This window comes from Protobothrops mucrosquamatus, unplaced genomic scaffold (assembly GCF_001527695.2).
Source record: "Protobothrops mucrosquamatus isolate PMUCROS unplaced genomic scaffold, P.Mucros_1.0 scaffold2302, whole genome shotgun sequence".
NCBI classification, from domain to species: domain Eukaryota; kingdom Metazoa; phylum Chordata; class Lepidosauria; order Squamata; family Viperidae; genus Protobothrops; species Protobothrops mucrosquamatus.
This window is the reverse complement of record NW_015388388.1, coordinates 428,613-449,939: the sequence shown is the minus strand read 5'-3', so window position 1 is coordinate 449,939 and position 21,327 is coordinate 428,613. Positions and strand designations below refer to the sequence as shown.

At 43.7% G+C, this 21,327-nt stretch overlaps 1 protein-coding gene across 1 annotated transcript in view; it reads left to right on the top strand.

The window, feature by feature from the left end:
- The first annotated feature begins 727 nt into the window (after nt 1-727).
- Nucleotides 728-21,327, top strand: part of PLPP2 (phospholipid phosphatase 2) — a 44,042-nt gene continuing 23,442 nt past the window's right edge. The window contains exon 1 of the mRNA XM_015824639.1: nt 728-775. Within this exon, the coding sequence (XP_015680125.1) occupies nt 728-775 (48 nt within the window). The remainder of the gene's footprint in view (nt 776-21,327) is intronic.

Here is a 21,327-nt window from a genome sequence, read left to right as displayed (position 1 = left end):
AGGGACTCACTTAACAACCGTGGCAAGACAGGTCCATAAAACGGGGCCAAATTCACTTAAGCAACGTCTCGCTTAGCAACAGAAATGTCAGGCTCCGTTGTAAGTCGAGGACTACCTGCAATAAGACTGACCATCGCAGCAGAAGAGAGAAAGGGGAGGGGGGGGAGGGAAAGCTTCCATCCTCGCTCTACTACAGCCAGATCGGCCGGGCTGAGGGGAAGGGGGGAAAAAAAAAACCTCCCTTCGCCTCCTCCTTGAAATCCACGTCACTCTGCACGCGCTCAGGAATCCCGCTTCACTCTGCACGTGCTCAGGAGTCCCGCTTCCTTAATCCACTTCACTCTGCACGCGCTCAGGAATCCCGCTTCCTTAAGCGCCTTCCGAAAGCGAGACCGTCCCAACAGGTGGGATTATCAGCCCATCCCAAGCCGCAGGTCGCAAGAGCGAGGCACTCTGCACATGCTCCGGGAGCGCCCTGCTGGAGCGGCTTAAGGCCGACCCTACGCCTGGCGCCCCGAAGGCAAGAAGGAGAGAAGCGGGCGAGGCGAGGGCGGTGCTTTTCTCCGGCCGATCTCACCCACCCACCCGCGGCTCCTCCTCCCCGCTTCCTCCCCTCCGAGGCGGCGGCGGCGGAGGCGGTGGCGGCGGCGGCGCTTGGGACTCGTCCTTCGCCCGGCTGCTTGCGCGATGTGAAGGTGCGGATCGCAGAAGCGGCGGGCGCAGCGCGATGGAGCGCACCAAGCTGTTCGTGGCGCTGGATGTGCTGTGCCTGGTGGTCGGTAAGGACCCCCCCCACACACACACACCTCCCTTCCCTCCCTCCCTCCACGCGGGACCAGAGAGGGGCGCCCCTTTTTCTCACGCCCCCCCCACACCTGGCTCCGAGGTTGGACCCTGCCTGAATGCCTTTATCTTTGGGGGGGGAAAGGGGGTCCAGAGCCCCCCCTTCCTTTGCTTCACATCTCCCTTCCAAAAGACGGATCATTCGATGGATTGATTGTTTGAGTAGCTGACTGACTGGTTGATTGACTAGTTGATTGACTGATTGATTGACTGATTTCCAATCTGGGTCCTTTAGCGGTCATTTCTCCTGGTGGGAAAAGTTTTATACTTTTTCTGCTCCTCTTAGAGTTGTTTTAAGCCCCCCCCTTTCTCCCTCCTTCCAAAGACATTTTCTGGGGTGCTTTGGGGGAGCCCCATAGAATTGTGAGTTTTTCTTCCCGGTAAATGTACTTTTCCCCCCACCCTGTCTCTTCCGTCCTTCTTTGCATTCCTGGGGAAGGAAAACTCCCGGGGACCCGTATGACAAACTCATACTTTACCAATTTGCTGTGGAGCCTTATTCGTTATTCCTTATAATGCTGCCGCCTCTTTTATTGATACCAGCTGGGCGGGGGGGGGGGGGGGGAGAATGCTCCCCCTTCCATTGGAGAAAACAGACCCAACATCTCTGTTTTTCTGGTTTGAATGCTGTTTGAATCTGCCTTTCCCTGTCCCTTTCTAAAATAAAGTAAAATAAAACCCTTTTCACCCAAGGATTGCATTCGCAGGACACGCTTAACCTGCTTCCCCGAATGAACCCCTTTTCCTGAGTTCACGCAAGATCCAGAATTAACCCGAGGGCTGATTTATGAGACTTTCAGAACTGCCAACCTGGGTGCAGGCGAACAAGCTTCGTGCAGTTGTGTCAATGCAAGGGCTGTGTCTTTTGTTGTTTGAGGGGATTGCATGGGTTGTGTGAATGCTCAGCCAGGCAGAAGGAAAGATGTGAACTCGGTGCTTAACTGTAGATATTTGGGGGGGGAAAGGTTTTGCGCCCGGTGTTTCTCAACCTTAGGAACTTTAAGTTGGGTGGACTTCACCCATCTTAAAGTTCCTAAGGTTGAAAAAACACCATTTTGTGGCTTCTCAATGGATTTTCTTTCAGGAAATAGTCAGCATAGCTTTGGAGTCCAACAAGATTAATCATAATTAATTGAATCACGGTTTAGCGAGAAAGTTTAGACTTTTCTGCATTGGCAGCCCCCCAAACAGACTGCCTGTCCCACTAGACCAGGGGCCTTCAAACTTGGCCCTTTTATGACTTGTGGATTTCAACTCCCAGAATTCCTCAGCCAGGCACGCCTGGCTGAGGAATTCTGGGAGTTGAAGTCCACAAGTCATAAAAAGGCCAAGTTTGAAGGCCCCTGGCCTAGACTAAGCTGGCTGGTTTGAAATATAATGTGTGATCTGAACCCCTGGGCCCCCAGTCCCCAGTTTTTTCCCTCATGATCAGAATGACGTATCAAACTTCAAGGACTCGGTCGTAATTCCCTTCCTTCAATGTTGTAACTTTGGACAGCCGCTGAAAAAATGGTCGTAACTTGAGGACAACAGCGAGTCCTCGACTTACAACAGTTCATTTAGTGACTATTTGAAGTTACAACAGCACTGAAAAAAGTGACTTTTAACCGTTTTTCACACTTACAACCATTGCAGCATCCCCAAGGTCACGCGATCAAAATTCCGACACTTGGCAACTGACTCATATTTACGACGGTTGCCGTGTCTCGGGGAGCATACAGTCCCTTTTTGCGGCCTTCTGACAAGCAAAGTAAATGGGGGAAGCCGGATTCACTTAATGTTATGAACGGCTGCAGTGATTCACTTAACAACTGTGGCAAGAAAGGTCGTAAAATAGGGCAAAACTCACTTAACAATTGTCTTACTTAACAAAAGAAACTTTGGGCTCCATTGTGGTCGTAAATCGAGGATTACCTGTACTGTATTATAAAAACAATCTCACTAAGTAAGAATTAGCATTGGTCATTTCATTGATTTTTGTCTTCACAGGAATATTTTGGGAGATTTTGGAATATAGTATACAACATGGCAATCTTTAAGTCAGTTTTAATGTCCCTGTTGTGATGGGTATTGGGTTTGTGTGCTGTAGCACCAATAAAAACTACTTTTACAGGTAGTCCTCGGTTTATGACCACAACTGAGCCCCAAATTTTTGTTGCTAAGTGAGTTTTGCCCCATTTTACAGCCTTTTTTGGCCAAAGCTGTTAAGTGAATCACTGCAGTTGTTAAGTGAGTCATGTGGCCATTAAGTGAATCTGTCTTCTGCCATTGCTTGTTGGAAACTGGCTGGAAAGTTTACAAATGTATAAATACATTTGTATTTATTTCATAAAGACATCTCGGTTGCCAAGCACCTGAATTTTATCTACATGGCCAACAGTCGTAAGTGTGAAATGTGGTCATAAGTTACTTTTTTTCAGTGCTGCTGTAACTTGAAATGGGCACTAAGCAAATGGTTGTAAGTCGAGGACTACCTGTACCCAATTTGGGGTAATTTACCAAGATTTGGAAAGTTTTAGGATTATTTTATGTGATGGGCCCTTTTAGCCAAAACAAGCGGGATGTTGTGACAGTATGCGTGGGAGTGAGTTTTGAACCTGAATTGTTTTGGGGTGCACACCCAGAATTTTCAGTGTGGTTATGGATTTTGGGGTGCATCGTTGTCAGGGGGAGTCCGTCCTGCATTCCAAAATCAGCAAAATTCTTAGGGATCTGAACTGGGACGGGGGTGAGTCCAGACGTGGATATGTTTATAATGGGACTTTCTCAAGGCCACTATTTTAACAAGTGTGACTTTGAACCGGGGATTTTGAGGTCAAAAAAGTCAAGATGGCAGCCACAAACTATGCAACTGCAGGCCTGCCCCCTTTCAGTGTGTTTCATGTTGGTGGGGGGCACCTTCTTCAATTTTTTGATCCTCTCTAGACACCCCCAGGAAAGGACTTTTTAAAAAAGACATAGAATATGTTTTTTTTTAAAAAAAAAAAAACTAAAGCCTATATTTAGTTCAGAATGCTAGCTCCAATTTCATCTTAATTTGAAATGTTTTGCCCTGACCGTTTCTAAACCAGGGGTCTTCAAACTTGGCCACTTTAAGACTTGTGGCTGGCTGAGGAATTCTGGGAGTTGAAGTCTACAAGTCTTAAAGTGGCCAAGTTTGAAGACCCCTGTTCTAAAACGTCCGGCCTCAACTGAGATGTGAATGCAGCTAGTGCTAATATAAATAGCCCCGATATAAATAGGGAAGGGGGTATTTGGTTCTCCTGATCAATATGTGAGTAGGAAGGCCAGCATCTTGACTGACAGCCCATTGATAGACAATTTCATTCAACTAGAGATTTAAATTGCTTTTGTTTAAACATTTTGGTCCCCCTTTTTCAATACTTGTGGCAGTGAGTTCCAGATGTCCAATAGGTATTGGTGTGAAGGTTGAACATCTGTTGTTCTGTAGAATAAAAGCTGGGCAGCCCAGGCAAACAGGGGGAACCTATTTGGAGCGTGATAGAACGAGACAAGCACATCCTGTGTGCTAAGATATGGCACATGGGATTTTGCATTTTTTACGAATGAAGATTAAAAACTAATAGAAAATAACAAGGGGAGGGAGGGAGGGAGGGAGGGAGGAAGGAAGGAAGGAAGGAAGGAAGGAAGGAAGGAAGGAAGGAAGGAAGGAAGGAAGGAAGGAAGGAAGGAAGGAAGGTCAGTGTATCCTGGGCAGGGATGGATGGATGGATGGATGGATGGATGGATGGATGACAGGGAAGCAGGGGAGGGATGGAGCAGAAGGAAGAAAGGAAGTGGAGGGGGAAGGAAGGAAGGAGAGGGAGGAAGAGAAGGAGGAAGAAAGGAAAGAAGAAATAGGGAGGGAAGAAAGGAAGGAAGGAAAAGGGAAGGAGAGGGAGGGAAGGAAGGAATTATGTGATTGAAGCCACCATCTTGACTTTTTTGACCAGATGTATACATCTGAACTGGATTGTATTGTTTCTCTGGGCCACATATGTGTGTGTATGTGGGTATATGCATAATTTATTTTATTTTGTAATCTTTATGCAGTGTATATTGGAGGTGATTACACTTTGAGAGCTGTATTCAACGAAATCTCATTTTAATGTATACTGATTAGTGTACATTTAAAGTGACAATACAGTTATTCTATTCTATTCTATTCTATTCTATTCTATTCTATTCTATTCTATTCTATTCTATTCTATTCTATATTCTATCCTAACCTATCCTATCCTATCCTATCCCTGCAGAAATACTACTGGGCATTTCATGGTTCTTAGCTTGTTGGGTGGAGATGTTGATTTGATTTTGTTGAATTGGAGGTTTGGTCCCTAACAAGTGGCAAACATTTGGTCTCCCCTGCAGAATACAGGTAGTCCTCTATTTACAACCATTTGTTTAGTGGCCATGCAAAGTTACAACGGCATTTAAAAAAGTGACTTATGACTGTTTTTCACACTTACGCCCCTTGCAGCATTCTCATGGTCACGTGATCAAAATTGGCAACTGACTCGTATTTATGACGGTTGCAGTGTCCCCGGTTCATGCGATCCCATTTGCGACCTTCTGACATGCAAAGTCAATGGGGGAAGCCAGATTCACTTAAAAATTGTGCTAATTACTTAACTGCTGTAATTCACTTAATAACTGTGGCAAAAAGGTCACAAGATGGGACCAAACTCACTTAACAACTCTCTCACTTAGCAACAGAAACGTTGAGCTCAATTGTGGTCGTAAGTTGAGGATTACCTGCAAACGTCTGAATGGGGGCGGTGGTCAGGGGTTCTATTCCTGTTTCGAACCATTCAGGGATGAAATAGACTAGAGCAGGGGTAGGCAATCTTGGCTCTTTTATGACTCGTGGACTTCAACTCCCAGAATTCCTGAGCCAGCCATGCTGAGGAGAAAGGGAGAGGTTTCCAAGCTGAGCCATGCTGCCTCAGGAATTCTGGGAGTTGAAGTCCATGAGTCATAAAAGAGCCAAGATTGCCTACCCCTGGACTAGAGCTCCATTTTTATCTTCACCCTCTACAAAGGACACAAATGTCAGATAAAACCTAAAAAATAAGGATCATTGCTTTTCTCCTCTCTGCAGTTTCTCCTCGACTTATGACCGTAATGGAGCCTGCCCATTATGGTCATGAAGCAAGCCAATAACATGACTGCCCCGATTTTGCAACCTTTTTTGCAGCAGTTGTAAAGCAAACCAAGGGTTCAGTGTGCCAAAAAAATGGAAGTAAATGTCTTAGCTTTGGTCATGTGACCGCAGGACACTGCAAATGGTTGCCGAGCATTAGTTCGGTCATGTGACCACGGGGGGCAACCAACCCTCAGGGGTCATGACTAGGCCCCAGGCATGTCTATGGTAACTTTGAACGGTTGCTAAGCAACAAGGTGTAAGTCAAAGACTATCTGGTAGTCTTCTAATTACAACCATTCATTTGGTGACCATTGAAAAGTTATAACAGCACTGAATAAAGTCACTTACCATTGTTTCTCACACTTGCAACCGTTGCAGCATCCCCCGTCAGCTTGGCAACTGACTCATATTTATGACGGTTGCAGTGTCCCGGGATCATCATCATTATTATTATTATTATTATTATTATTATTATTATTATTATTATTATTATTATTATTATTATTATTATTATTATTATTATTATTATTATTATTTATTAAATTTATATCCCGCCCTTCTCCTTGCGGACTCATGTGATCCCCCTTTTGCAACCTTCCCAGCCAGCTTCCAACAAGGGAAGTCAGTGGGGGACTTAACAACCATGTGATTCACTTAACAACTGCAGGGTTTCACCTAACAACAGTGGCCCAAAAAAGGTTGTAAAATGGGAGCACTACTCACTTAGCAACTGCCTTGCTTAACAGTGGAAATTGTGGGCTCAGTTATGGTCATAAGTCAAGGACTACACTACCTGTGTTGTGTTTTGTCTCTGTGATGGGTCTGCCTGCTTTGGAGATGGTGATCACCAAGTCATGACTAAGAGTATTGATAGGGAAAAAATGCTTGAGATGACAGCTTGTCTTCAGAAGTTCATCTCTGGAGGCTTTCAAAAAAGAGATTGGACAACCATTTGTCTGAAATGGTATAGGATCTCCTGCCTGAGCAAGGGGTTGGACTGGAAGACCTTCAGGGTCCCTTCCAACTATTATTCTATGTTCTATGGAGAACTTGATTTTTCAGAAAACTGGGTTTGACTACGGCCCTAAAAACAAAGAAAAAAAACCACAGACACTCAGGCCTCACCTGGCAGTTATAAAAGATGAATTTCCACGCCTTTCTGGTGCCAGCCGATGAATCATCTCAACATGGTTCAACAAAAAAAAAAAAAATTCAAAACTTGGCACCAAGTAAATCAGACATGCAATCCAATTTTTTTTTTCCAACTTCGGATCTCCTTCCTCAAAAGTATGTATTCCTCTCCTCCTTTAAAATAGGAATGCATAAAACAAACGTAAAAATATTTTGCCCCTTCCTTCTGGAGTAAAATTTTAAAAAAAATATGGTTAAAGAGGAAATGAGTAATTAAATAACGTGCTTTAGCAAATGTAGGTTTTTTTTTTTCTTTGCGTGTTTTTAATTGCATGTATTGTTTTCGGCTTCCCGGAGACGGTGGCTTTGGGACTTTAGAACTGCATCTTTGCCCTGTAGCAACAGAACAAGGAAATTAATAGGCGAACCGATGCTAACCATAACTTTATTTTTTGCGTCGCTGCATGTTGATGCTTGTCAAGCTCAGATTGAGTTAGGTAGTGTAAACTTGGCCTAGCTTTTTCCGGGATGTTTGTTGATTCGGTTACAATACTCTTTCCCCACAATCTTCTACCCTGCAGATGTTTTGGGGGAAAAAACGGCCAGTGTTGACTGGCACGTCACTGGAATTAAATTTGGCTTTCCCACACATCTGGAACTACACAATTAAGTTTCTAAGTTGCTTTTAACCCGAGGCAGGATGGAGAGAGAAAGCGGGGGGGGGGACTACTTTGGGGTTAAATATATTTTGGAAAGTTAAGAGTAGGACATTTTTGTCTCAGAAACAGACATTATTCTATAAATACCTAGGGCTGCGTGGGCCGTTAAGGTAGAGTGCTCCAGAATTGGAAGGCTTTGAGGTGATCCGTTAAAAAGAATGCATGTGTGAATGAAGGGGTTGTGTCCCGCACAACTTGTATGCTTTATTTGGATCCTGAAGTGGGTTCGTCTGTATTTTGGGACAAGGGTTGACGAAAAAGGAACAAGATTAGCAAAGCAGCCATTAAGCGACAGCTTAATTTATTCCCTGTTGGCTGGTTAACGCAAAGGACACAAGTATTGTGCCGGGAACTGAAGCTTCCATCCCAGTTCCAGGAAGTTTTCATTCGGTTCTCATCCAGCTTTTGAGATTTTGGCAGAATTTCTCCCTGGCTGTGCCTAGATTCTGCTAAGGGAGGCCGAGTGGTTTTTCTTATCCTGCCCCCAGCAATCCATAGCATTCTTTTACAGGTAGTCCTCAATTTATGACCACAATTGAGCCCCAAATTTCTGTTACTAAGTGAGAAACTGGTTGAGTTTGGCCCCATTTTACCACTTTCCTCGCCACATTTGTTAAGCGAATCGCTGCACTTCTTAAATTAGTAACCCGGTTGTTAAGTGAATCAGGTTTCCCCTTGGATTTTGCTTGTCAGAAGGTCACAAAAGAGGATCACGTGATCCCGGGACGCTGCAGCCGTCATCAATGTGAGTCAGTTGTCAAGCATCCGAATGTAAATCATGTGACCACGGGGGATGCTGCAACAGCCGCAAGTGTGAAAAATGGTCACGAGTCAATTTTTTCAGTGCCATTGTAACTTTGAACGTTCACTAAAGGAAACTGTTGTAGGTCGAGGACTACCTGTACTCCATCGGTGTTTGCCGTTTCATTGGATTGGCTGCTGATGGTGTTTTTGAATCTCTTAAATGCTATTCTGATTTTTAACGGCTGAAGATTGTTTCAACTCTAGCTTTGTTCTACGGTTCATGTAGTCCTTGACTTACAGCAGTTTATTTAGTGACCGCGCAAAGTTACAAAGGCACTGAAAGAAGTGACTTAGGACCGTTCTTCACACTTACAACCGGTGCAGCATCCCCCGTGATCACATGATTTACCTTTGGGTGCTTGACAACTGACTCACATTTATGAGGGATGCAACGTCCCGGGATGCACGTGATCCCCTTTTGTGACCGTCTGACAAGCAAAGTCCATGGGGAAACCAGATTCACTTAACAACCGGGTTACTAATTTAAGAAGTGCAGCGATTCACTTAACAAATGTGGCGAGGAAAGGGGCAAAATGGGGCCAAACTCGACCAATTTCTCACTTAGCAACAGAAATTTGGGGCTCAATTGTGGTCATAAATTGAGGACTACCTGTAAAAGAATGCTATGGATTGCTGGGGGCAGGATAAGAAAAACCACTCGGCCTCCCTTAGCAGAATCTAGGCACAGCCATGGAGAAATTCTGCCGAAATCTCAAAAGTCAACGGGGGAAGCCAGATTCAGTTCACAACCGTGTTACTAACTTCACAACGGCAGGGATCCACTTAACAACTGTGGCGAGAAAGGACGCCAAATGGGGCAAAACTCACTTAGCGACCGTCTCACTTAGCAACGGAAGCCCCCTACTCTCCAAACGGTGTCCTCCTTTCACAGAATAGACTAAATCTTCTCCTGAGGTAACGCCAGGGAGATCTCTCCTCAGCCACCCGCCCAGCACCGTGTGTGGCTCTTTTCAAAGTTATCGTTTCAATCATGCAAATGTATCTTGAGCGGCTAATTTCATCGATTTAATTATCTCATCCTGCCTTTGTGTGCCGGGTGACTCGTAAGCATCTGACCTTTGAGCCAACGGGCCTTGGCAACGGACTCAAGAACATGGGTGGCAGGGCCCTGAGATTTGATCCGTTCAGTCAGAGCACGTTTTAGTACAGGTAATCCTCGACTTACGACTACAATCGGGAGCAGAATTTCTGCTGCTAAACAAAGCGGTTGTTAAGTGAGCGGACCCCGATTTTTCACAAACCTTTTTTGGCTTAACTGTGGTTTAGTGAATCCCTGTAGTTCTTAAGTGAATCACACGGCCGTTAAGAGAATCCAGCTTCCCCCATTGATTTTGCTAGTTAGGTTGCAAAAGAGGATCCACATGGCGACCGTCCTAAATACTTGCTAGTTGCCAAGTGCCCACATTTTGATCACGTGACCGTGGGGGGATGCTGCAACGGTTGTAAGAATGAGGACTGGTCATAAGTCGCTTTTTCCAGTGCCATCATAACTTTGAACGGTCGCTAAACGAATGGTTGTAAGTCGAGGACCACCTGTACAATTGAGCCCAACATTTCTGTTGCTAAGCGAGGCATTTGTTAAGTGAGTTTTGCCCCATTTTACGACCTGGCTTGCCACAGTTGCTAAATGAATCACTGCAGAGGTTAAGTTAGTAACACGGTTGTCAAGTGAGTTTTGCCCCATTTTACAACCTTGCTTGCCACGGTTGTTAAGTGAATCACTGCAGTTGTTAAGTTGGTGACAAGGTTGTTCAGTGAATCTGGCGTCCCCCCGTTGATTTTGCTTATCAGAAGGTCGCCAAAGGGAATCACGTGATCCCGGGATGCTGCAAACCGTCATAAATATGAGTCAGTGGCCAATTGCATCTGAATTCCGATCACGTGACCCTCGGGATGCTGCAGTGATCGTAAGTATGAAAAAAATGGTCCTTTTCGCAGTGCCGCTGTAAGTTCGAACTAAAGTTCGGCACTACAACGCTAAACAAAACTGTTGTAAGTCGAGGACTCCCTGTAATTTGCATATTTTTTTGGCACTGCTCTGGGAAACAGAAGTAACCCATCCTCCCCAATGGAAAAATAGGTCCTCAATTTTCAGACGTGAGCTTTGGAGAGAAAAGCCGAAAAGCCTCTGTGTTGAGTTTGGGTCAAAGCTGGTCAGGTGAGCGTTGGGGTGCGGCTTGTTTATACACGCTGCGGAAAATGCCATTTAAGAGACTCTTGTGGACACTTGATGGAGCAGCTTTGGAATGGAGAAATTCCACCTGGATTGAGCAACAATTTTTCCTCCTTGTCAATCATCTGATAATTGGTTTTGATGGGGTTTTTTGTTGGTTGTTTTCGGTATTTTTGTTTTGTTTTGTTTTTAAGTTGGCGAAAGTTGTCTTCTAGATTTCTCCATGCACGGATTCTTAAGAGGAAGGGAATGTAATACAGGGAGTCCTTGACTTACGACCATGACTGAGCCCCACATTTCCGTCGCTAAGCGAGAAAGTCATTAAGTGGGTTTTGTCCCATTTTTATGACCCTTTCTTGCCACAGTTGTTAAGTGAATCACTGCAGCTGTTAAGTTTGTTGTTGCAGTTGCTGTTAGTTGTGAAGTCATGTCCGACCCATCGCGTCCCCATGGACGACGTTCCTCCAGACCTTCCTGTCCTCTACCATCTTCTGGAGTCCATTCAAGCTCACGCCTACTGCTTCAGTGACTCCATCCAGCCACCTCATTCTCTGTCGTCCCCTTCTTCTCTTGCCCTCAATCTTTCCCAGCATCAGGCTCTTCTCCAGTGAGTCCTTCCTTCTCATTAGGTGGCCAAAGGACTTGAGTTTCAACTTCAGGATCTGGCCTTCTAAAGAGCAGTCAGGGTTGATCTCCTCCAGGACTGACCGGTTAGATGGCCTTGCAGTCCAGGGGACTCGCAGGAGTCTTCTCCAGCACCATAGTTCAAAGGCCTCCATTCTTTGGCACTCAGCCTTTCTTATGGTCCAACTTTCACAGCCATATATTGCAACTGGGAAAACCATGGCCTTGACTATATGTACTTTTGTTGGCAGGGTGATGTCTCTGCTTTTTAGTATGCTGTCTAGATTTACCATAGCTTGATTTTGCTAACCAGGTTTAATTAATTGATAATAGCTTAGCCAAGGCCCAGCCTATCTGGATTTGCAGTGTGGCTGCTTTGGGGGAAAGGCCTGTATATATATCAGCAGCTCGTTTTCTCTTTCTTTAACCACTCTTTTGTTTCTTTGAAGGAGGATGGATGAGTCATATTTGAATGCGAAAAGGCAAACAAATCTTCCCCAGCTTTAAGAGATCCCTTCCCAACCTCTTAAAAGGCAGGCCTCTAAACACACTTGTGTAGCTTCAGAGCAACTTCTTAGTTGCAGCTGAATCCTTTCCCAGCAGAAGACAAAACTCGGTGTAAACCAGTGGTTCTCAACCTATGGGTCGGGACCCCATTTGGGGTTGATCGACCATTTCACGGGGGTCGCCAAGCAAGGCTGTCCGCCATTTTTTTTGTCCGCCATTTTTTCCCCCTTTTCCGGCGGGTGCCTTACCTCCCTTGGGCTGGGCCAGCTGGTGGTCGGCCTGCTCCGTCTCTGCCGCTTGCCAGCTACACCTCGGCCGGCGCAGGGGGCGGAACCACGCATGCGTGGCGCTCCCGGGCAGGGAAAGTCCTTGACTTACGACCGGTTGGGTAGTCCTTGACTTACGACCGGTTTAGTCCTCGATGTACGACCGGTTTAGTCCTTGACTTACGACCGTTGGGGTCGCGGCATTAAAAAGGTTGAGAACCACTGGTGTAAACGTAAAGGAGGCTTTATTGTCAGCAATTCCCAACCCCTTTCGGCTGCCTCTGTCCAAGAGCTCAAAAAGAAAAATCAATAAAACGCTGCCCTTGCAACACATCGGTCTTACTATAAGCGGGACTAGCACATGCAATTAATGTGTTACTGACAGAAGAGAATATTTGTAGCTCCAGATTGAACTGTGAGGTCCTACCCAGGTGCTCTCTGAGCTTGCTGGTTTTCTTGCAGACATTTCACCACCCGGCTAGGTAACATCATCAGTGTTAGAAGGTGTGTGTATGTGACATAATACAGGGAAGGGAGTGGGGTTTGTAGAGTGTAATAATAATAATAATGCTAAAGTTGGAAGGGACCTTGGAGGTCATCTAGTCCAACCCCCTGCTCAGGCAGGAAACCCTATACCATTTCGGACAAATGGCTGTCCAGTTTCTTCTTAAAAACTTCCAGTGTTGGTGCATTCACCGCTTCTGGAGGCAGGTTGTTCCACTGGTTAATTGTTCCAACTGTCAGGAAATTTCTCCTTAGTTCTAGGTTGCTTCTCTCTTTGGTTAGTTTCCACCTGTTGCTTCTTGTCCTGCCTTCAGATGCTTTGGAAAATGGCTTGACTCCCTCTTCTTTGTGGCAGCCCCTGAGATATTGGAAGACTGCTATCATGTCCCCCCTCGTCCTTCTCTTTGTTAAACTAGACATACCCAATTCCAGCAACCGTTCCTTGTATGTTTTAGCCTCCAGTGTAGGAGGACAAGGATTGTGAGAGCCTTGATGCTCTCTGCGCTTGGCTGTTATTTTGCAGACATTTCATTACTAACTAAGTAGCCTCATCAGTGCCAGAAGAGAACAGGGTTTGTGGAGAGGAGGAGGAGGAGGAGGAGGAGGAGGAGGAGGACTGTGGGGTTCTTGATGCTTTTTGCATTTGGTTGCTTTCTTGCAGACATTTCATGACCCAGCTAGGTAACATCAACAGTGCTAGGAGATGTGTGTGTATGTGAAATAATACATTACATTATTTAATTCCGTTATTTAAACCCCTAAGAATGACAGAGGAAGAGAATGCTGAAAGGGAGGGTACATAAGAGGGGTATGGTTTCCCCCAAAACTTTAAAAAGGGAATAATATGAAGGCATTATTAAGAGCAGGTCCACGAGACATCAATTCATGAAATAAATGGCGGTATTGCAGAAGCTCATTTCAACAGCAAGGAGACAAAAAATATATATGTTTTTTTGGAAAAGAGATACTCCGCATTAAAATGTATGGACAAAAACTGGGGTTTTTTTAAATTTTCTCTACACTTTCCTTCTTTCTTTGCTCTTGTCCTTCTTTTCTTTCTTGATTGTATTTTAGAACTGCTTCCTGTCTCCTCTCCTTTGCCTTTAATGCATCAAGTTGATTGGACCTTTCTTTGCACAGCTGGAGATGCCCAGGATAGTAACTCATCCTGGTTACCATAAATAGCCTTTTTAGAGCCTCTTTTGCTATAAGCATCCTTGGATTCTTTCTTTCTTTCTTTCTTTCTTTCTTTCTTTCTTTCTTTCTTTCTTTCTTTCTTTCTTTCTTTCTTTCTTTTTCTTTCTTTCATGCTTGCTTGCTTGCTTGCTTTCTCTTTCTTCCCTCCTTCCTTCCTTCCTTCCTTTTTTGTTCACTCTCTCATCTATATTTTTTTCTTTAATTCCTTTTCTATTTCTTTTTTCTTTCTTTTTCTCTGTTTCTTTTTTATTTCTCTTTTTCTTTGTTTCTATTTCTTTTTCTGTCTCTATTTCTTTTATGGTACTTTCTTTTTCTATTTCTTTCTCTTTTCCCTCCTTTCTCTTTCTTTCTCTCTCTCTCTCTCTTTCTTTCTTTTTCTATCTCTCTCCCTATTTCTTTCTTTCTCTTTTCTTTCTTTCTTTTTCTCTTTCTTTTTCTATCTCCCTATTTCTTTCTCCTTTCGTTCTTTCTTTCTTTCTTTCTCTCTCTCTCTCTCTCTCTTTCTTTTTCTATCTCTCTCCCTATTTCTTTCTTTCTCTTTTCTTTCTTTTTTCTTTCTTTCTTTTTCTCTTTTTCTATCTCCCTATTTCTTTCTTTCTCCTTTCTTTCTTTCTTTCTTTCTTTCTTTCTTTCTTTCTTTCTTTCTCTCTCTCTCTCTCTCTCTCTCTCTCTCTCTCTTTCTTTTTCTATCTCTCTCCTTATTTCTTTCTTTCTCTTTTCTTTCTTTTTTCTTTCTTTCTTTCTCTTTCTTTTTCTATTTCTCTCCCTATTTCTTTCTTTTTCTTCTTTTCCTTTCTCTTTCCCTTAACTTTCAGTCTCCTTTTCTCTTTTTCCTTTTCTTCTTCTTTTTTTCCTGTCTTTTTACTCTTTCTTGCCCTCTCTTTTTCCTTCCCCTTTTCTGTTTCTCTTTGTTTCTTTTTCTATTTCTTTTCTTTTTCTTTCTTTATCCCCACCCCTTTCACATACACATACACGATCCACTTTTGACCTGCTCCGCCCAGGAAAAAAGCAACAGCCTTGTCTGCAAAATAGTGGTTTCCGAGTCCGTAATTTTAAGAGTGCCCTTTAAAAAGAGCACCAAGGTTTTAATTTTCCGCAGCGGCCACCTCCGTTGCAGTCAGAGGTGAAGGGTGACGTTGCAGCTTGTTTTGGTGAGGTTCGCATCTTGACCCTCTGTATTTTTAGTCTGGGAACAGATTAGTACACCAAGGAGAGCTTAAAATGGCCCACAACTTAGAATTTCCTTTGTTTTCCTGTGTGTGATGCACACGCAGACTCTAAATACAGATCTACATTTTAGGAAAGAGGCGTTTATTTTGGAATCACCTGCAGGGGAGAGCAAATCGCAAGAGATTCTCTGTGGGAGAGAAAAATTATAAATATCTTTTGTGGCCAACTTCTGAGAATCAAGAGACCAGGCAAGATAATCCTTGACTTACAACAGTTCGTTCAGTGACTTCAAATTACAACGACACTGAAAAAAGTTGAGTTATGACCTATTTTCAGACTTATGACTGTTGCAGCATCCTCATGGTCACGTGATCAAAATTCAGACGCTCGGCAACTGACTCATATTTACGACAGTCGCAGTGTCCCGGGGTCATGTGACCCCTTTTGCGACCTTCTGACAAGCAAAGTCAACGGAGAAGCCAGATTCACTTAACAGCCATGTTACTAACTGTGGTGATTTGCTTAACAACTGTAGCAAGGAATGTCATAAAGCGGGGCAAAATTCACTAGGCAAATGTTTCACTTAGCAACAGAAATTTGGGGCTCAGTTGTGGTTGTAAGTTGAGGACTACCTGTACTTCACAGCACAAGACCAGTACAGAAGATGTTCTTGGGGTGTCTCTTGGGAATAAAACCCCATCAGGTCAAGAGATCTGGGAAGCATACATGGGATTGTAGTTTAGCTTATGGAACTTCTTGCCACAAGATCTGGACTTCTCTTAAGGCCATAGCAGAATGGCCAAAGATCCCTGTATTCACCCTCCGTTTCGGGTCAGCGTGGAGGAGAAGCAGTTGAAAAGCCACAGAGAATATTGGACTAGGACAGAGGTAGGCAACCTTGGCTCTTTTATGACTTGTGGACTTCAACTCCCAGAATTCCTGAGTCAGCATAGCTCAGCTTGGAAACCTCTCCCTTTCCCCTCAGCGTGGCTGGCTCAGGAATTCTGGGAGTTGAAGTCCACAAGTCATAAAAGAGCCAAAGTTGCCTACCCCTAGACTAGGAGGCCCTCACTGGTCATTGGAGAATTCTGGGAGTTGAAGTCCACACGTCTTAAGGTGGCCAAGATTGGGGGCTGCCACAAAGAAGAAGGAGTCAGGCTATTCTCCAAAGCGCCTGAAGGCAGGACACGAAGCAACGGGTGGAAACTAACCAAAGAGAGAAGCAACCTAGAACTAAGGAGAAACTTCCTGACAGTTAGAACAATTAACCAGTGGAACAACCTCCCTCCAGAAGTGGTGAATGCGCCAACACTGGAAGTTTTTAAGAAGAAACTGGACAGCCATTTGTCCGAAATGGTATAGGGTTTCCTGCCTGAGCAGGAGGTTGGACTAGATGACCTCCGAGATCCCTTCCAACTTTATCATTATTATTATTATTACATCTTAAGGTGGCCAGGGTTGAGAAACACTGCTCTAGAAAGCAATCAAGTAACAATATGCGATTTTATACGGGAAAGCTAAGAATACATTTTTAACATTTATGAGGGGAGGCTGAATTTTTTTCCCACTGTAAAATGTGCATTTCAAGCAATAGTTCACCCTCAGCTCTGCACCCACATGTTACAGAGCAGGGCATAGCTTTTGGGGTGCAGGCAAGGCCCGTTCTGATGTTGGTGCTGTTCATTACAAATGATTAAGATCCTGTTTGTCTGCCACCTACATGCAAACCTCCCAGAAAATTAGAAGTAAATGCCTACTTTTTGCTTCTCTCTCTCTCTCTCTCTCTCTCTCTTTGATCGAACCTCAAAGTAAAATTAATTCTTCCCCTGTGTTGCAATTCTTTCACCTTGCCTGTAAAACTGGTTAGGTGGCTTTTGGTGAGGTCAGCAGGAACTTTTGCACAAAGGCCGGGCCCATTTCAATAAAGGTGTGTTGGAAGGTTTAAAGTACACAACTTTAATTGCAGAAAGTTCCATCTTTGAAGACATTCCCTTCAGGAAATCTTTGGGTCCTTCCTGTTTCTTTACAGGCGTTCCTGGACTTAACTATTCATTTAGTGACCATTTGAAGTTAAAATGGCGCTGAAAAAAGTGACCTATGAGTGACTGCAACTGGCATGTACTTATGACAGTTGCAGTGATCCCCTTTTGCAACCTTCTGACAAGCGAAGTCAATGGGGAATCCAGATTCACTTAACAACCATGTTACTAACTTAACAAGAGCAGTGATTCACTTAACAACTGTAGTAAGAAAGGTCGTAAAATGGGGCAAAACTCACTTAACAACTATCTTGCTTAGCGACAGAAATTTTGGGCTACCTACAGGGATTCCGGGGCAGATCACTTCTGAACATCTGAACCCTCACCTCTTCTTCGCTGGCTTGTTCAGGCAAATAACTCTGGAAATGCAAGCCGCAATCTAAAAAGTGTTGGGATTTGCAGAGTTAACTCCTAGTGAAGAAATGGCTTCTTTTTAAAAGCGGTTTGTTTAACCCCAAGGTAGGGTTGCCTAATCAGATATTATCTGAGCAAGAATTTGAACTGGGCTTTCCTGCTTTGTCACTATAAACAAAGGTTCCTTGAAGGGGTTGGGAGATTGACTGATAACGGGATTGATAGTGTAATTGACATCAATCAATCCCTATCAATTCAAACAATCAATCCCACTACAGTGCTATGTATCCAGTCAGATGCTTAGGGAAGCCCACAAACAGGGCATAAACATTGCTTCTCCCCGCCCCCCCCCCCCCCCCCCCGCATTGATAGATCTTGAGAACTTTAAGATAGACTGCTCATGTGCATGAATAACAGAATAACAGAGCTGGAAGGGACCTCGGAGGTCTTCCAGTCTAACCCCCTGCTCAAGCAGGAGACCCTAAACCAGGGGTAGGCAACCTTGGCTCTTTTATGACTCGTGGACTTCAACTCCCAGAATTCCTGAGCCAGCCATGCTGAGGGGAAAGGGAGAGGTTTCCAAGCTGCCTCCAGAAGCGGTGAATGCGCCAACACTGGAAGTTTTTAAGAAGAAACTGGACAGCCATTTGTCCGAAATGGTATAGGGTTTCCTGCCTGAGCAGGGGGTTGGACTAGATGACCTCCAAGATCCCTTCCAACTTTATCATTATTATTATTATTATTAAGCTGAGCCATGCTGGCTGAGGAATTCTGGGAGTTGAAGTCCACGAGTCATAAAAGAGCCAAGGTTGCCTACCCCTGCCCTAAACCATTGGCTATCCAATCTCTTCTTAAAAGACTCCAGTGATAGAGCACCCACAACTTCTGGAGGCAGGCCTTTCCACTGATTAATTGTTCTCACTGACAGAAAATTTCTCTTTAATTCTGGATTGGATTTCTCCTTGATTACTTTCAGCCATTGCTTCTTGTCCTGCCTTCAGGTGCCTTGGAGAATAGCTTGACTCCCTCTTCTTTGGGGCAGCCCCTGAGATATTGGAAAACAGCTATCCTGTCACCCCTCATCCTTCTCTTCATTAAATGAGACATATCCAATTCCAGCAACCATTCTTTCTATGTTTTAGCCTTCAATCCCCTGATCATCTTTATTGCTCTTCTCTGCACTCTTTCTAGAGTCTCAACATCCTTTTTACATCGTGGTGACCAAAACCGGATGCCATATTCCAAGTGTGGCCTTGCCAAGGCCTTGTAAAGTGGTATTAACACTTCACATGATTTTGATTCTATCCCTCTGTTAATGCAGCCTAGCACTGTGTTGGCTTTTTTTGGCAGCTTCAGGCTCTTATTTAAGTGATTGTCCACTAGGACTCCGAGATCTCTCTCAACAGTTGCTACTATTCTACACCTGTGTATAGAATAAAGTGTCCATCTACATTTGCTGTAATCAAACGTACTTGGCATCTGACACTATTTTGTATTCTCTGTGTAGTTGACAACAGTTGCTATGCTGTTGGAGGCTGGCAAGACAATCCCACAGTTGTAAAAAAAAAAAAAAGATATTTTGAAGCAGTGGAGTTAAGCACGAATAAACTTAAGTGAAATGCTGGGAGATCAATGAAGAGCAAATGTTTGAAAGAGGTAAAGGACGACCTTGGAAATGGTAGATAATTTCTGTACTAAGTTACAGGAACAGATTGTTTAACAGCACTTCAAACTGCTATTACCCAAAGCCAACATGGGTTTATCAAGAACAATTCAAGTCAAAAAGTGGATTCCTAAACTTGGTATCTGGTATCTAGTGTCATTCCAGTCCTTCTTTGCTATGATTCTTTTTCTGTGATAAATGGGCTACAGGGCAGTCCTCAACTTACTACCACAACTGAGCACGAAATTTCCGTTGCTAAGTGAAAAATTTGTTCAGGGAGCTTTGCCCCATTTTCGACTTTTCTTGCCACAGTTGTTAAGTGAATCACTGCAGTTGTTAAATTAGTAGCATGGTTGTTAAGTGAATCTGGCTTCCCCATTGATTGTGCTTGTCAGAAGTTCACAAAAGGGGATCACGTGACCCCCTGGGACGCTGCAACCGTCATAAATACGAGTCAGTTGCCAAGGATCTGAATTTTGATCAGGTGACCGTGGGGAGGCTGCAATGGTCATAAGTGTGAAAAATGGTCATAAGTCACTTTTTTCAGTGATGTAATTTTGAACAGTCACTAAACGAACGATTGTAAGTCAAGGACTACATGTACATTAGTAGACCAAGGGAACTCTGTGGATGTAGTATATCTTAATTCAATAAAAGCAATATTCTCGAGGGCCAGATAGATGCACGTGAGGACATTATAACCCAGGGGTCTTCAAACGTGGCCCTTTTATGACTTGTGGACTTCAACTCCCAGAATTCCTCAGCCAGCAATGCTGGCTGAGGAATTCTGGGAGTTGAAGTCCACAAGTCATAAAAGGGCCAAGTTTGAAAACCCCTGGTATAACCCACAGACTTTGGAAATGATAGAATAGCCACAGCTACAGGTTCTATGTCAATGCTTCTACTTTGACCTGGTGTCGGTCCTTCAAGGAAACAGCAAACAACCCAGGTAGTCCTTGACTTATGACCACAATTGCACAGTTGTGAAGTGAATGTTGCCCCATTTTATCACCTTTCTTGCCCCAGTTGTAAAGTGAATCACTGCAGTTGTTAAGTTGGCAACCGGGTTAAGTGAATCTGCCTTCCCCATTGGCCAGGTGGATGGCCTTGGACCAGTCACACACTCTCAGTCCTAAGAAGTAATTGATGGCAAGGCACTTCCTGGAAAAAAGACAAGTACAGGGAGTTATCCAAGCAGTCTCCAAGAACTGGACAAGATTGAAGTTCTGAAGCAAAATAACCAAAACTTTTCTTGGCTTTTGTATAGACAAATTCAAGATAGATGGCGAATTGATAAAAAGACTACTTTTGCTATGGAAGATGGGATTTTTCTGAAGCAAATAAGAGATGGTGCCAAAGGTCATATTAAAAGGATATATAATGTTTTATTAGAATTGGACTCAGAAACTGAACTGGTTAAAGATTGTATGATTAAATGGGCTCAGAATATAGGTGAAACAATACCTATGGACACTTGGGAGTTGATCTGGGTGAGAAATGTGAAGTTATACGCAAGCTCAAAACCTACGTGAAAATTTTTATAAGATGTTTTACAGATGGCACTTGGATCCTTCAACTATGTCTCGTATCTATTCGAATTATGAATCCAAGTGTTGGAGGTGTAGTCATCCAGATGCAACTTTTTTTCATATGTGGTGGACTTGTAAGGTTATTAAGGTCTTTTGGGTACAATTATGGTGGAACCTACAGCAGATTTTTTTAAAAAAGGATTATTTTCCTTCCACAGTTGTTTCTTTTAGGTATTGTACAAGATTTGGATGCAAAAGAAACAAATTTGATGCTTTATTGTCTATCTGCTGCTCGATTGCTGATAGCCCAAAATTGGAAGAGCCCAATTCTGCCCACGATGGGAGATTGGAGATTGAAAGTTTCCTATCTTGCTGAAATGGCAAAGATTTCGGCTTATCTGAAGAACCATTCGAATGAACAATTTTTATCAATATGGAGAAGATGGATTGTTTATATTCAAAAGAAACACAGAGTGGTAGAATATAACTTAGGTTTTTAGATTTTTTCTAAGTTTGCCTATTCTTTTTATTCTTTTTTGTAGATTAAGACACCTTGTGGAGTTAGAGATATTAATATCTGTTTACTTTTATATGAATATTATCCTGGGATTAGGTTTGGGAAGTCCAGGGGGGGGGG